At 58.7% G+C, this 15,443-nt stretch overlaps 2 protein-coding genes across 4 annotated transcripts; one reads left to right on the top strand and one right to left on the bottom strand.

Annotated features, from left to right (window-relative positions):
- Positions 1–629: 629 nt before the first annotated feature.
- On the top strand, positions 630–6,100 carry TMEM125 (transmembrane protein 125). 2 transcript variants are annotated; one of them, XR_012674467.1, is made up of 3 exons: positions 630–768; positions 1,354–2,601; positions 5,875–6,100. XR_012674467.1 is itself a non-coding variant. In XM_075156034.1 (2 exons), exon 2 carries the CDS (start codon positions 1,657–1,659, stop codon positions 2,317–2,319), a length of 663 nt encoding a protein of 220 aa, XP_075012135.1. In that variant the 5' UTR covers positions 630–1,243; positions 1,354–1,656; the 3' UTR covers positions 2,320–4,840. The 2 variants fall into 2 exon arrangements, 1 of the variants encoding a protein (XP_075012135.1); XM_075156034.1 differs by lacking the exon at positions 5,875–6,100 and having other exon boundaries at positions 630–1,243; positions 1,354–4,840.
- A 907-nt stretch (positions 6,101–7,007) lies between these two features.
- Positions 7,008–13,355, bottom strand: C8H1orf210 (chromosome 8 C1orf210 homolog). 2 transcript variants are annotated; one of them, XM_075156033.1, is made up of 5 exons: positions 13,134–13,355; positions 11,369–11,469; positions 9,121–9,628; positions 8,293–8,439; positions 7,008–7,816 (listed from the first exon to the last, which is right to left on the bottom strand). In XM_075156033.1, the coding sequence occupies exons 2-5, from the start codon at positions 11,453–11,455 to the stop codon at positions 7,452–7,454; spliced, it is 1,107 nt and encodes a 368-aa protein (XP_075012134.1). In that variant the 5' UTR covers positions 11,456–11,469; positions 13,134–13,355; the 3' UTR covers positions 7,008–7,451. The 2 variants fall into 2 exon arrangements, with proteins under 2 accessions (XP_075012134.1, XP_075012133.1); XM_075156032.1 differs by lacking the exon at positions 13,134–13,355 and adding an exon at positions 11,614–11,651.
- Between the last annotated feature and the right edge of the window lie 2,088 nt (positions 13,356–15,443).

Genomic DNA, 15,443 nt, shown 5'->3' with positions numbered 1-15,443 from the left:
AGAGTCCCAACGCTGTGCAGAGCAGGGCACAAAGATAAGTGGAGCGTGTTTGGTGTGGGCTGACGGGCTCCTGGTGAGCCATTCCTAGCAGGCAGGGTGCTGTGTGGCTGTGCCCCCACCCGGGAGAAGTGACACAGCTCTGACACAGGGGATCTGCATCAGTTCCTGTCCCCGCCACAGGCTCCTGCCGGACTCTGAGCAGTTTGTGTGCGTGTGCCCATGATGGCCGCGGGTGCGTCGTCCTGTTCGGGAGGTGACCGAGCAGGCAGTTCGGGGGTCTCCAGGGTCTGCCCCCTGTCTCAAGGGCTCAGCCATACCTGAGATGCTCCTGTGCCATCCTCCCCAGCACCTCGTCTTGCTTTGGGTACCAGTGCTGGAGGGTGCCTCTGGTGCTGTGGGACCAGGTGGAGCACTCGCGTGCCAGGGCAGGAGGTTATGTGAGAGAAATGCAAGTGTTTTCCACTCTTGGCGTAAAACTGTACCCAGAGAAACCCTGAGGGGGGCCAGGATGCTGGGGAGGTGATGAGCCCATGGGGAGGGAAGCCGGGCTGCGGGTTGAGACAAGGCACCATGCCAAGGGAAGCCCAGCTAAGCACAGCACCACAGAGCCTGCCTCTACCCTGCAGCCACCACTGCCCTGCCCCTGCTCCCCTCCGGTGGTGAAGTGCTTCAGGGACCAGGAGGAGCAGAGAGGAGAGCAAAATTGTGGGGTGCCCGGTCCCAGCTGTTTAGAGCTCTTTCCAGGGAAGTGCTGAGACCACTGGAGATGTAATCATCATGTTTCTACAGGGGACTTTGGGGAAAGGACTGCTGGTGCTGCAGGAGTAGGACCAGGGCTGAGAACATGCAGCAAGGCCAGCTCTTGCTCTTCCAGTGACTGGACTGGAAGGGTTAAGCCCTGGTCCTGACCCCCACCTCCCGCTGTCGTTCTGGGCAGCAGAGCCAGTTGGTGACAAGAGGCTGATGCTGATGAGGGAGCATGTGAAGCCGGAGCTGTGAATGGGGCTTTATCCCAGGAGGGACCTGCCTCTGCTCCGTCCCTGCCCTGCTGCCAGCACCAGCTGCAGGCAGAGTCCTGCGGGCAGCAGTAGCCTCTGAGCGGGGCACACAGGCTGGGGAGGCAGGAGACTCGCCCTTGGGGCAGGCTGAGGTCCCCCCGCAGTGCGTGGAGGTCTCCCAGCAAGATGTGCGTGGCTGATCTGGGCTCCAACGCACGGGGCTTTTGTGAGGGAGGCGGGGGAAGGTCTGCAGGCCAGCCTGGAGCAACCAAGGTCCAGGGTTTAGCAGGTGATTGTTTGGTACAGGGGAGCAGGGTCTCTGTTTAATGATATCTTCTCTTCTTCACTCTTTCAGATGAAAGACACTGGAAAGGAAGGACGCAGCCCTGGTTGTTCCCTTACGGTGCTGCTCTGGGGATGCTCTACCATGTCCCGCAGCCCCGCCGGGGGGGTGGGCTCAGCCCCAGCGCACGGCCCATAGCTCTCCAGGTGGCACTGCTACAGAAGGGAGCTCTACCAGGCTCCAAAGAATGAGTCCCAGCTTGAGAAATGCAGCTGCCTTCGCAACTGCTGCCGCCTTGACCCTCCACTTTGCTGTAAGGGTGTAGATTCATCTGTGCAACCACCCCACCGTGCCCTTCCCACCCAGCCACCCACCATGCCAGAGCTGGCAGAGCTGAGCAGCCCCCGCACCCCTGCGGATGCGGACCACATCCAGAGGAACATCTTGGAGGAGCATGTGGAGCTCTGGTGGTTCCAGGATCCCAAGAAGTCCATCCTGTGCTACGGGATGGCTGTGGTGCTGATCCTGGCCTGCGGAATCGGGGGCATCATCCTGCTGTATAGCACTAGCAGCCGGTCTGGGGAGTGGCGGCTGGCCGTGGGCACCACGCTCTGCCTCCTGGCCCTGCTCGTGCTGCTGAAGCAGCTGCTGAGCTCTGCAATCCAGGACATGAACTGCATCCGCAGCCGGGATCAGATTGAACTCCTGAAGAGCGGGGGCTTCTCAGACTGCCTGGTGCTGCTGCTCAGCGCCCTGGTGCTGGTGGTCTGTGGGGTCGTGCTCACCATCCTCTCCACCACGACCATGCAGCTCAGCCCTGCACGGCCACTGGCCAGCATGTTCACCAGCGGGGTTGTCCTCCTGACTGCTGGCAGTGCCATCCTCCTCTGCCTGCTGCTCTACCTGCTCTGCACCTCCTGCCGCCAGGCTGCTCCTCGGAGCCTGGAGACTGGCGAGATCCGTGTCTTCACCATCTCCGGCCGCCTTGCTGCCAACAGGCGGCTTCCTCCCACCTCCAGCATGGCCAACCTGATCTGACCCAGGACACCCCTGCGTGAGCCTGACTGGATACGACTGTCAGCAGGGCTTGTGCCGGCCTTTCCCCAAGGAAGGGCGAGTGTTGCGGTGTGCTTCTTTCGGAGATGACTGGCATTTGCTGTGCCCCAGGCTGACAGCACAGCAGGGACTTGGGGTGCCTGGACGGGCTCTGTGATCTGGCGCGTTAGGAGCGCAGCGCTGGCCTGGTTGGTGTTTTATCTCCGCAAAGCCTCCTGCGACAGCTGCTGCCTGCCCAGCTGTGACCCCTGTCACAGAGTTAAGGTGAGCCTGTCCTGTACCCCTGGGGACCCCAGTACTTGCTTGGTTCCTGCAGTTCCCGGGGCTGTGTCGTGCGCTCTCCTGGCAGGAGAGGCTGCGGCTGTGGATGGTGTAAACCCACCTCAAGCCCCTGTCTCAGCTGGCACCAGCGCTTTGTGCCTCTGAGCCTGTGAAGGTGGGCACACGCTGAGCATGCTGTGATGCTCTGTGTCGTGCGTCCCCTCCCTCCCAGGCTGTGGGACCCCTGAGCAAAGTAGAACCTCTAGCAGCTGACGAATGGCAGGAAATATTCTGCGTGTCAGCGGGCGTGCAGCACAAGCGAAGGGAGCTTAGTGGGAGGAATGGCTGCGGGGGCTGCTCCCAAGAAAGCACCTGTGTGTCTGTGAGAGCGAGCATGGGATTTGCGTGGAAGTCTGTGTACCAGAGCCCCGGCGTGGCTGGACCTCATATGAAATGCTGTTTATATTTGCAATGCCAGGATCTGTTCCAATATTACCTTTCTGCAGCCCACCATCTTCTGTGGTTTGTCAAAGGGGCGATCAAAGGGTGTTGGTGTCAGGGCCCTGACCAGTATCAGTGCTGGACTGTGTGTTGGGGCTCCGTTATCATGCCAGCGTGCTGCAGCCACGCGAGCCACAAACAGCAAGGTGCAGTCACTGGGGGGATGATGGGTCCCACAGATGATGGGATGCCCGAGTCCCGGGGCTGGGCTGCTGCCCTGCAAGGGCGGTGCAAGGGGGGAGCGCTGTTGCCTTCCGACAGGAGTTTCCCAAGCAGAGGCACCTCTGCTGCCGCGGGAACGCTGCAGCTCATCCCAGTCCCTGCGCGTTCCCACACTCTTTCTGTCTCCCAAGTGCTGCAACTGCTGCAGGGCAGAAAAGTTCTTCTGCTACTGCTTGGGCCTTACCTGGAGCTTTTTTGGTGTTTTATCTCTACAAGGTGTCTATCACTGAGGTGCCTTTCCCAGAGGCAGACTAACAACTCACCCCCGGGAGCTTTTTCTGTGACTTGAGGCTAATTTACCTGTCAAAGTTTTCATTTCCTCCATAGACCCACAAACCATTTCCCTGTCCTTTCCATAGATACAGATCCTAACCTCCTAGTGAAGCTGCTCCTGCACAAGCTTCCCTTCCTCTTCATCTTTCTGTCTGCTCCTGTCTCCCCCTCACCTGAGCTGCTCTGGCCCAGCTGTTATTTTTGCTCGTTATTTGCTAAATTCCCTCTGTAATGGCAGAAGACTGAGCTGTTCTTTTTCGGCGTCTGGTAACAAATTTATTTGGAAGAGGACGATAGCTTGTTCCCTCAGTAACAGCATGAATCACTGTTCGTGTTACACCTGGAGGCAGTGTCAGAGTTCAGCATCAGTGAACCCCACCAGGTACACACTGGACAATGAGAACTTCATCCCTTTGCAGCTCCAGACCGCACCATCCCAATGCGCTCAGATCGCATCAGGGCACTTCTGTATTCATCCGCTCCTGCCCTGCTCCTGCGGGCTTTCCTTCCCCCCGAAGCCTTGGATTATTTTCCCCAAAGTATGGGAACATCATTTTGGCTTTTCTTTTCTGGATCTCTGTTATTTCCACATTTTCCTCTGCCACTATCACATCATCTATAGATTTTATTAAACTGCTGTTTCCTTCTCTCTCTGCATCACTTCCCTTAATCTGCCCAAGAGTTCAGAGGGTGTTACTAAGCTCAGGTCCTTCTGCAATGCAAAGAGCTGTCCTTCCCCTCCAGGCTGTTTGACCTCAGGTCCAGCAGGGACCCCTGTGCGTACACAGGGAGGGACAGGCCAGAGCTGGACAGTTTTGCACTGTCACCGTTGCTGCTGCTTTGCACGTCTGTGTCGGTGCATTTGCAGTTATGCCAAGCTGCACCGTCTCTGCCTGCATCAGTGCTTTAGCGGTTACTCCCAGCTCCCCCAACCTGCAGGTATGAACAGGCCGCAGCTGCCTGCACACCAGCTGTTTTGCACATCTGGGCATTTCTGTGAAGATGCATGACCGTGCCCAGCTCGCAGCTCCGCACTGCCTCCATATCAATGTGAATCCTCCCCTCCATTAGCCCCTTCAACAGGCTGTCTCCGAGGATGGCGGTTTGGGTGTCTGGCTGCCCATATGGCCAGTCTGCGCCGCCCCAGTCACTGACTCACCTCCTGCAGCAGCAGCGGTGCTGGTTTGTTGCTTTCTCGGTTCCTGTGTTGTGCATAGAAATACATAATAAAGTGTTGCAGAAGTTGACCGTGTTGAAGGCTGATGCTTGAGTGACAGCCTCTCTGCGGAGCGGGAGGTGGCAGGGCTGTGCAGAGCTGCCCTCTGCTTAGGTTGAGTCCAGGGCAGAAATCATGACAGCCCAGGGTCCCTCCTGTGGCTGTGGGTTTGGCTCATCAGCTAGTGTGGCAATGCCACCACAGCCCCCCAAATGCATGTACTTATTTCCTGATACATGACTCCCACCTCCAGATGCGCGTGCATCTCCCTCTGCTTAAGGACCTAGACATAGCCGGTCCCCCTTACCACCGCTCTGTGAACTTAAGATCTTGCTGTGCCCCTGAAAGGAGCTCACGGGACACATGCAAAGCCTCCTGAATAGGTCGGTGCCATTTGGTTTGTTTACAGAGAAGCTGTTTCGACCTGCGGTAGGGCCAAGCCTGGAGCCTCGTGGTGGCAGCTGCTCCCTGCAGGGAGTGTGGAACCAGTCTGCCTGCATACCTGCTGCTGCTCCTGTCCGCCAGCCTCAACCGCGGTCCCTCCGCAGCTTCCTGGGGGGACCCCCTTGAGAAGGTTCCTCCTTTTCTGCTCTGACCCCCTTGTATTCCCAGCTCTGCATGCCAGATGCACTTCCCCCCATGCAAGCTGCCAGGGCTCCTGCCCGCTTGCACTGGAGCTCCCTGGAGAGGGGGCAGCGGGGCTGCCACGGGACCAGGGCCCCCTGCACACCCGAAAAACAGCCACGTCTGCTCTGTTAAAGAATAAACGGGTGGGCCTCCCAGCAGGGTCGAAGTAGACAAGCAACCCCCCACTAGGTACTATGGGATGAGACTGAGTGAGATCCTGCATAGATCAGCCTGGAAAGCAGTTTTTTAAGACATCGCTGAGACCAAAAGTAAAATACTGCATCTAGCATGAGTTCATGTGATAAAAAGCTTATCGACAAATACCTTCCAACAGATAACTGAAATGTATTTTCCCAGCCCTCAGATTTAAGTCTCCTATCTTACCTGAAAGACGTTAGAAATTTCCAAAAATTACAGCATATTTTGTATTTTCACAGGTAGTAAAGGGCTGTTAAGGTGAGCCCAGAAGGCAAAACAAGAGGCAGTGACTGCAAAACTAAAACCAGGACAAGCTCAGTTTAGAAATACCGCATTTAAGAGAGAAAACTGACTGACCACTGAAACAAGCCAGCAGGTTTTCCTCGTCCTCCTCACGGCTTCAAACAGCACGTTCCCTCTCTTTAAGTCACTGGCTTGTTTCGCCCATCCAACGCCTGAGCCAGTCGTCCCCTTTGGTTTACGTTCTCTGACATGTATTGTTTACTTTTGTACACACTGTGCTCTATAAATATCTTAATGAGTAGAGAAATAGAAAGGCAGTTTACAGTGAAATAGAGGTTTGAAGGAGATGGGGGAATTAGCCGTTTGGCAGGGCTGCAAGAAATGCCGTCCCTGTGATAATGCTTCATGCTCCGGAGCACGATGGAGAGATTCCCAGGCTATCAGGGATGGTAACAACTGGGCTGTGCCCTGGGAAATCTTCCCAGCCGGATGGTACCAGACTTGTGAATCACTTACTAAGGGTGAATGCCGCTGCTGCTCCCTGCTTTTAACTCCAGCATGACCCGTGCAGGCACAACCAGCTACAGCAGAAACAACTTGCAGTGACCTGTCCCATGTGCTGTTTATCACACTGCAAAGATGACAGGAATGCAAAAATTATAATGTTCGTACAACTCCACGGTTAGAGATACAGACGGGACTCTCTAATGGGTGCCGGGGGACAGGGCTGTCTCGCCCCAGCGCACGTGCCTGCCTGACGCCACAACCGGTGCCGCCAGCAAGTTTGCTCAGCTCTGCAGAGCTGACATGGGAAAGGTAAGGGCTTTTCTAGTGGGTCTTGCTGGAGAGGGAAAAGAGGAAAGAGAGAAGGGACACAGCGGGAACCAACATTGGAGAGACGTGCACAGAAACCCTGCGACGACGCACCAGGGCGGCCTGCGTCAGATCAGGTAACAGATTTGTTTGCCCAAGAGCACTCGTGCCACAGACCTGTTCTCTCACCGCCACAGTTAACGAGGAGTGCATTTATGGTCCTTGAAAGTGCATGCAAAAAAAGCCACACCCCAGCTGGGAGTCTCCTCCCAGCACTGCTACTGGGAGAGCCCCAACAAACCATCGCAGGCAGAGGCAGGGTTAAATCATGCTTTAATCGCACCCTGGAGTGACAACGCATTGGGGGACAGGGCAGGGCTGGGTCCGCCGCTGTGGGGCAGTGGGGCCAGTGCCCGAGGCCCCGCAGGACAGGCTCCTCTTTCCACCCCACCAGGCTGCCCAGATGTGATCAGCGCCATCTCCTTCATCCTCAGCATCCGAGCAGGGCTGGGAGAGCAACAGCAGTGCAGGTGTCCCCGTGCTGGTGCAGCCCCGCTGGCGTCACACTGGGGCGTCGTGGGGTCTGCTGCCTTCAGCCTCCATCCCCATTCCCTTCAGCTCACCCCTTCTCCCCCTCCTCTCCGCTCCTTTCCTCCTGCCCCCAGCAACGTGGGGCTAAAAGCCGAGGGCAGGTGGGGAAGGGCAGGAAGGGGATGGAGGTGGGGGGGTACGGCAAGAGGCCACAGCCTGGGCTGCAGGCTCAGATGGAGAAGTGCAACTCCCGCTCCTCTTCCTCCTGCAGCTGCTCACTTGGCTGGATGTAGTTGTCCTCGATGAAGCCGTCGTCATCCTCAGCTTGCAGGTCAGCAGCACCAGGCATGGGGTGGCTCTCGCTGGCCCCCCAGCCTGAGGAGCCCCTGTCCCAGCCGCTGCTGTCCTCCATGGGGCTGCCTCCGATCGAGCTGGTTTCAGGCAGCGGACGGTGGTGGTAGCTGGCAAAGTTCTTGTGGAAGAGCTTGCATTTGGCAGCCAGTGCGATCAGGATGGAGATGCCGATTGCTGCCACCAGGAAGCCCACCAGGTATGGCCAGCTCCTTCCTCCCTTCCCGGAGGGCGGTGTGGTGGCTGCGGTGCAGGAAAGGCACATCAGGGCATGGCAGGTCAGTCTGCGGCATACCCGGCGCTCCTCAGGAGCCAGCCCCATGCATGCCTGCAGTGTGCAGCCAGCACTGGATTGCTTTCATTAGGAGCAATATAGATGCTCTTCACCAAGTGCTAGCTACCAAGGGTGCGTGAACACTGTGGGGAAAACTGCTGGACAGCTGTCTGATACTGGTGCCCATCACTGTGGAGTCTGTGTTCTGTGTGGCCCTGTGACATCTGCTAACTTTTCTGTGGCAAAGCCAGCAAACACCTTCAGGTGGTGGCCACCGCTGGAGGCCACCCTCCCCACCAAGCCACTGCACCAGTGGTGGCAAGGCAGCCTGCGCCCCTAGGACTGCGGGGCAGAGCAGAGGGTCTCCAGCTGCGGTCCCCTCTGGGGTGACGGAAGGCAGGAGGGAGCTAGACCTTACGGACACTCCCGTAGCTGCACAACTTACTGTTGCTGTGGGTCACTGTGATCTGCTGTGCCGTGCTGACCCCCCGAGGAAACCGCTGCTTCATCTGGCAGCCCAGGTCCTGGAAATCCAGAGCCGCAACCTCCTGGCCCCGCAGCTCCGGGGGTGATGCGCAGGTCACCTGCACAGCTGCGAGACACACAGGCTGAAGTGGGATGGGGGGGTCTTCACCCATCCCCTCTCCATTTTAAAGAAGACGATCCCTGCTTGCTTCTGGGTTGATGGGATGCATCGCAAGGTGCTCCTGGCTCTGTCCTCCAGCCTTGATGGCCCTCAGCATGTTGTAAGGCACAACCAAAGAAAAAATTCCCTGACCAAGGAATTGTGCAAGTGTGTGACTGTGATTAGCAGGCTCCTTTTAACTGGATAATGCCAAATTCACAGATACTGATAGAAACCCCACTGTCACAGGGCTGCTTTCACCTGGGAGCCAAGCTCAGAGGGTTGGAGCCCGATATGGCTCAACAGGAGGAGCTGCCAAGTGCTTAGCAGCTCTTGAAAATGTGGTCACTCCACGTAGATACATATAGGTGGATTTAGGGGCTGAAGTGTACGTGCAGCCCCTTTCCCAGAAGAGTGGCTAAATTATCCTGCTGTCATTCCTAGAAATCTTTGGTATCGTGTGTAACTGCAAGCAAGGAACAGACACATCACCTTTTGGTTCACTGTCCCTCAACAGGATGGGAGAGGTCTCTGGAGAGCCACCTCAGAGCCTGCCCAGGAGTTGGAGCAAGAGGATCAAGCTGGACCCCTGCATCCAGGGTTCCTCCTGCCCAATACGTCTCCTGCCACCCACCCCCGTCCGCTCACCTTGCCTGCGCTGGAGCCACCGCTGCAGAGGGTGCGCGGTGCAGTCGCAGACCCAGGGGTTCCCTTCCAGCCAGACCTGCGGGACTGCCTCCATCAGCTGCAGGCTCAAAGCGTCCACAGAGACCAGCATGTTGTGCTGCAGGTCCAGGCGGAAAAGACCCTTCAGCGGCAGGAAGAAAGGGACCTCAAGCTCTTGCAGACTGTTGTTTCTTAGGACCAGTGTGTGCAAGTTTCCCAAGCCCTTGAAAGCATCCCTGTGGAGGTAGGTGATGCTGCAGCTGCTCAGGTCCAGCAAGCGCAGTGCCCCGAGGTTGGAGAAGACTGCTGGGCTCAGAGCCAGCAGGGCATTCCTAGAGAGGTTGAGGGAGCGCAGGGAAGGGAAATGCATCAAGAGAGTCCCGTGTCGGGGCACGACCAGGGAGTTGAAGGAGAGGTCCAAACCGGTGATGTTGCTTGGAAGGGAACTTGGAGCGTGCAGGAGGCTCTTCCCGTGGCAGTCGGCCCATCCCTGGGAAAAGAGCTGCAGCCTGAGATGGGCTCTTTGTGCTGGGGAGGATCTCTAGATCAAGACTCCCCAGAAGTTCCAATGCCTTAACTAATTACCCTCGCAGAGTTTAAAAAAAGCAAAGACAAAACAGGTGTACAAACATGTGAGCTGCCAGTTTGGTGTGGGCCAGGATAAACAGAGAAGCATGAGCAGGACAGCCCAGGACGGAGAGCAGCCAACTGAAGAAGTAAAGGAGGAGCATGGAGAGCCGGGGGAAACTCGGACAGATGGGGTGGGTACGAAGGGACCAGGATGTCACCCTCCCATCCCCTCTTCTGGGGCAGTTGCCATCTGGATTCAGCTTGCAGGAGCTTCCTCTTCCTCCCGCAGATCCCCACCTCCAGCCCCCAGGGAGCTCTTGCGTGACACAAGGGCATCCTCCCAGCTGGAGCAGAGGAATGGATGAGACCCCTGCCCACTGCGAGGGCGGGCAGGCAGGCGGGCAGCGGCAGCCAGCCGGGCTGCAGAGCGGTGGGCACCTGCACCAGGCACCCGTGTCAAGGGCTGCTCCCTGGGGCCTGTGCAGGGTGCTGTACCCACACCTCCAGCCTCCCGTGTTTCTGAGGATACACTGCGAGTGGCAGCGGCTTAGTGCAGGCTGGCTTTGTCTATACTAGTAAATAAAACAGACCAGGGACCACTTGCTGTCCCAAAAAGCCAGCAGTGCACGCTGGATGGATCGATCAGCCCAAGTGGATAGATGTTTCCGCCCCGCCAAACCAGGGTGGCCAAATTCAAACTGGTTTTGGGGAGCAGTCCCCAGCATGTGTTACTCCTGCCTGGGCTTTATGTGGGACAGGGCCAGCTGCCCAAACTGAAGCTGCCAGAGAGAAGGTTGGCAATTTAACAGCTTGGTTGGGCAGGCACGGGCTCCTGCTCGATGCCGTGTTCGGGCCCCACGGGCAGAGATGCTGTGCTGGAAGCTTGCTGTGATCCATAGTCCCAGCTTTCTAGGCCTGACTGCTTTCCAGCTGGCTGCAATTTCCATTTCTTTGCCTCTTGCATGATCACCTCTCCCTTCGTCCTCCTGCTCCCCCAAATCTCCTGTCAGGCCCTGCCGTCCTTGCTCGCTACAGAAATGGCTGTGTCCCTATAAACCTGGGTTGCCGAGGAGTGGCTTATAACGGGGCCGCGGCATGGGGGCATGGCACAGGTCCTGTCTCAAGCTCAGGCAAGGCTGGGCTTGGGGAAGCTCGGGGAAGCTGCTTTGAGGGACTATCTGAGAGCTGGGTGGGCAGCGCCGCGCTGTGCCATCCGCCCATGACAGCCGCTTTTCCTGCCTCCTCCCAGCTCCCACCCAGTGCAGCCGAGCTGCTACCTGCAGCGGTTGTCCCAGTGGGATGGGTTAGTTATATTTCCTGCTCCTTGCCAGGCATTTGGGGATCCTGACCCCGCGGTCGGCCTGACCTGGCTCGGTCGCTGCATCACTGTGCATGGGAGAAGGGAGCAAGGGGCTGGGAGCCCCTCGGGGATGTGCCTCGCTGCTGCTCGCCATGCAGCACCCCTTATGAGCGGCCACGTTATGACTGCAGCCAAGAAACCCCCAGAGTCAGAAACGCCATGGCTCGTCGTGTCTCGAGCTGTGCAGAGCGGGAGCTGCCCGCCGGGGCCCGCTGCCCCGCAGGCACACGGTGCCACCACCCCAGCTGTGCTGCCCGCCCCCCGCCGCTGCCCACACCAGAGCCCCCTCGGCCCCCCTACCTGGCGGTCGAGGCTGCAGGGGTGTCCTGTCACCACTGACCAGGCGCAGAGGAGGCTGCAGACCCGGAGCAGGCAGGCAGGAGCCATTTGGCTCCAGGAAACTGCTGGGCAGAAAAACAAGTCAGGGAAAGCTGGCCAGCCGGCGGAGCCGGCCGTGCTGGGCAAGGTGGGGCCGCAGCCGCACGGCCCAGGGCCCCGGCCGAGCTCCCGTGCCCCGGCTGCACGACCCCGCAGACCACCAGCACCTGGGAGCCAGCCCGGCTGTCACTGTGGCCCCGCTCCCTCCCGGCGGCTGCGCGTGGGTGAAAGGTGGTGGTGCCGGTTACACATTAACCGCCGCGCCCCGCCACCTCCCACCCACTGGCTCCCGTGATGGGTGACCGGGGGACTGCCAGCATCTGCCTGGTGGACCGTGGGGTGCTCTGGGGCCGCCTTGGTGGGAGTGGAGCACCGGGAGGGGGGCCAGAGGAGAAGGGGGGCACCTCTGTGGCATCCTCCCCATTTAAAACATGCAGCAAACAGGCAGGTACCTGGGCCCAAGTGGCTCAGCAGTGTTGGCTTTCTGGCATCGGGGAGTCACTAACAAAAATGTGTCTTCCCTGAGCAGCACCCCAGGCTTCTGTCAAGGTCCCAGAGGACAGGGGTGCCCCACTGCCTCCGGCACCCCTTGCACGTACCCTCCACTCTTCAGTAGCGCTCCCTGCCAGCCCTGCTGTGGAGTCAGTGAAAATCTGGGAAATTATGTCAAAGCAGGATCTTGCTGGCATTTACTGGCACATGGTTGGGTGGGATGTGCTCCCATGCCCACGGGTGCTGGAGCAGGTGAGCGGGCAAGGGCTGGCAGAGCCACAGCCTGGGCAGGGGAGGTGCTGGCAGTGCCTGCTCCGGGCTTTGCCTCTGCAGCAGGAGGGAGCCTCAAGCTCTCTTCCCTGCTCCCCGTTCCCGCTCAGCAGCAGGAAGCCGCCTGCCAACAAGAGTGCTGCGGCTCTGCAGTTTCCACCCCAGCGGCAGCCGGGACAGGGCGGCCCTGCTTCCCCCAGCTGTCAAGGGGCTCCTCCACAGCCACGCGTCCCACCCTTTCCTCAGGGAAAGGGCTTCCCAGCAGCCCATCCTTGATGCTGCAAGTGTGTGGTGGACGCCAACACAGCGTCCCGGGCTGCTCTTACGCCTAGCAGCAGCAGCCCTTAACCTAGCCTTGCAGGGCCCCCCCGGCCCTGCCGTGCATGCAAAACAAAACAAACAGCCAGAAGACAAGGCTAGAAAATGTTGCTGAGGCAGCCCAGCCCGTCGGTGGATTCGCAGGGCGTTTGCATTTCCTATCAGGAAACGTATCGGTGCATTATGGTTTCTGGCATGCGGTGCTGTGCATTAGAATGTGTAAATGATAACAAAAAGGGGTATTTTTGTCACTCTTTTTTTTTAGTCTGTTGTGATTCAGCAAAAAAGTTGAGGTCTGTGAATTCAGCAGAAATTCAGGTGTTTTCAGTGTGTTGCGGGTTGGGCAGCAGGAGCTTTCCATATTACAGGAGAGCAAGTGTGGCGAGCTGCTTTGGCTGGGCTCAGCTGCACCCAGCTTCCTGGTTCCCCCTCTGGAGATACATAAGGTTAAACTGGAGCTGTACGGTCCTGGTTGGGTCTCCCCACAAAACCTCCCAGAGAGGTTTACTACCCCACCTCCAAGCCGAGGGATCTGCACAGATAGACACCTCTTATCCAGGTGTTCCTAGAAAAAAAGCAAGAGGACAAATCAGCTTGGGTCAGATACCTCAATGGATCCCTGAGATCTCCTGAGCATCACCTGGTGTGGAGAGCTGACCCCAAATGGCTCCCATTCCCCAAAAGAGCAAAGTAATGCCCTGGTTCCCCTCGGGCAGTAAGAGGAGCCATGCTGTGCTCCCTGGAGGAGCACGCTGCAGGGCTCACGGTTGCAAAGCCTTCCCATTAATCGCGTTTGTTCTGTGTAAATAATCCTGTCCTCAAACGGATCCTTGTGTCAGAGGATATTTCACAGAGTGCATCATAATTCACGGCTCTGTGTGCTGCCGGGGGAGCACAGAACGAGTTGCTTCCCCAGGTGCAGCACGTGTAAGCACGCGGTGGCAGGATGGCAATTATGGTTCTGAGCGTGACTGGCCTCTATAGCCAGTGAACTAGGGAAGAAGCCATTTATTTATCTATTTGTGTATCTATCCCCTTCCTGCAGCTGTAGTGAGTGCATGGATGAGTCCCTGATGAGTGGATGCGTGGATGAGTCCCAACGCGCTTGCAGATGAGCTTGGGGTTCGCCATGCAAATGGGGATGTGGGGTTCCCCAGGAGGGCACCGATGGCAGGAGGGACCAGAGGGCACCGATGGCAGGAGGGACCAGCCTCGGCTGCCCAGCCCCTGCACGTCCTGCTGCGGGACAGCCTCGTGCTCCACATTTACATTATGGTTGTGCCTCAGGTGCCCCGGGGGTCTCCCAAAAACAGAGCCCCTCCCCTATGCACAGCCCATGGCAAAGACCTTGCTTAGTTTTCCAGGCAAATGGGGGCAGCTGCATTTCATGTCCATCTTTTTCGGCACCTCTCCATCCCTCCTGTCCTGGGGTGGCTGGGTGGCTGTGCTGGGGGAGCCCTTGCCCGCTGCCATCCCGCCCTCAGCACGCCATGGGCACTGCATGGCCCCATGGAGCATGCTGTAAATAGTCGGAAACGATGAATGGATTTCCCCTTCCTCTCCATGTGTGCTTTAGATTTTTGGCCGGATACAGCATGGGCTCGGGACACACCAAAACATGAGGCTCGCTCCCTGGCAGCCCTGGCTTTCACATGGGAACAGCTCGGTTTGTGAAGCAGCGTGAGGTTTGGCGGTTGAAGCTTACGGTGATTTCCTGGGGAATGCCTTTTGTTTGCCAGGCGAAGAGTCCGGAGCCGACCGGAGGCCGGGGCAGCCTCGCCAGAGCGCTGGGTGTGGGACCCCCTGGGGCTGGGGGGGTAGCGGGGCCATGCAGTGCCATGCCCATGCCGGTGCCCGTGCCGGCGCTGTGCATGGGAAAGTACTCAGGGAAAGCCGGGCTTTCTGCTGCTTTCCGCTTCCTCCCAGACATGTTTACTGCAACATGGAGGGTTTTCTCCCCTGGCAGCGGTGATCCTCCTGGGCTGGCTGGCTTTTCGTTGCCATGCTTGTGCTCCCACTCAGCCCTTTTCAACCCGGAGAGCAGCCCCGTGGCAGGCTGCTGCAGGCGTGAGTCGGACCCTGGCACAACATGGAGCCCAAGTGGGGCCATGCCTTGGCACCCCAGCTTGTGGTGGCGGGAGGCCAAGGTGTCACGAGGTGTGTAGAGCCTCAGCATCGCTGCACGCTGCTCGCTGGGGAAGAGCCTCTGTGGGGCAGCTCCTGCCGGCTCCTGGAGTCAGGGCTGTCTCCGAACAATGGGTGGAGAGCAGGAAACGCCGCATGGGAAACAGGATTTGGCTCCGCCGCCGCCGCCAGCCACGGCCCCTTGGCCCCTTTCCTTTCCCTGCTCCAGAGAGCCCTTCCCACAGCCGTCGGCTGTGGGGCTGTGCTGAGGGGACGGGGATGCTGCCGCCCGGGCGGGCTGGGGCATGACACCCTCTGCACGACGGGCAAGGAGCGGGGTCGGGACACCTCCTGGCCAGGCTGGGGGCTCAGCATGGTTCGGGGAGCCTTGAGCATGCAGCCCTAGCCCTGGAGGGGTGAGCGCCTGCTCCCTGGGAGAGCTGCCACCGGCCTTTTCGCCACCAAGTCCCGCTCCTGAGCAGCTGGGTGGCCACCGAGCAAGCAGCGACGGGGGCACCTTCCTCGCCGTGCCCAGGCTATGTGCCAGAGGACGTGATCCCAGCTTCCCCAGACACTGAGCAGCAAGGCAGAGGAGAGATGGGGGGCACGAGCAGGGAGCAGGGGTCCTGAGCCGCCGCTCACGTGGAGCCCCTAGGCAGCCACGGCCTCTGGCTCCAACCCCCGTGGCTGGGACATGCTGGGGATTTTCTGACCTGTGCCAGATTTGAGACGCGCTCCAAGGACATGGGACTCCAGGTTTATCTTCTTCTTCTTCTCCTCCCATGGCTGGCAG

This window comes from Calonectris borealis, chromosome 8 (genome assembly GCF_964195595.1).
Source record: "Calonectris borealis chromosome 8, bCalBor7.hap1.2, whole genome shotgun sequence".
NCBI lineage: Eukaryota > Metazoa > Chordata > Aves > Procellariiformes > Procellariidae > Calonectris > Calonectris borealis.
Note: the sequence above shows the minus strand (reverse complement) of the source record. Positions and strands in the feature narration are given on the sequence as shown.

Excerpts from the sequence above, each read along its gene's own strand:
- TMEM125 (XM_075156034.1), top strand. The coding sequence starts at position 1,657 with ATGCCAGAGCTGGCAGAGCTGAGCAGCCCCCGCACCCCTGCGGATGCG.
- C8H1orf210 (XM_075156033.1), bottom strand. The coding sequence starts at position 11,455 with ATGGCTCCTGCCTGCCTGCTCCGGGTCTGCAGCCTCCTCTGCGCCTGG. Across the intron at positions 9,629-11,368 it reads CCTGCAGCCTCGACCGCCAG|GGATGGGCCGACTGCCACGG; the intron begins GTAGGGGGGCCG and ends CTCTTTTCCCAG. Across the intron at positions 8,440-9,120 it reads GTGGCTCCAGCGCAGGCAAG|CTGTGCAGGTGACCTGCGCA; the intron begins GTGAGCGGACGG and ends TGTGTCTCGCAG.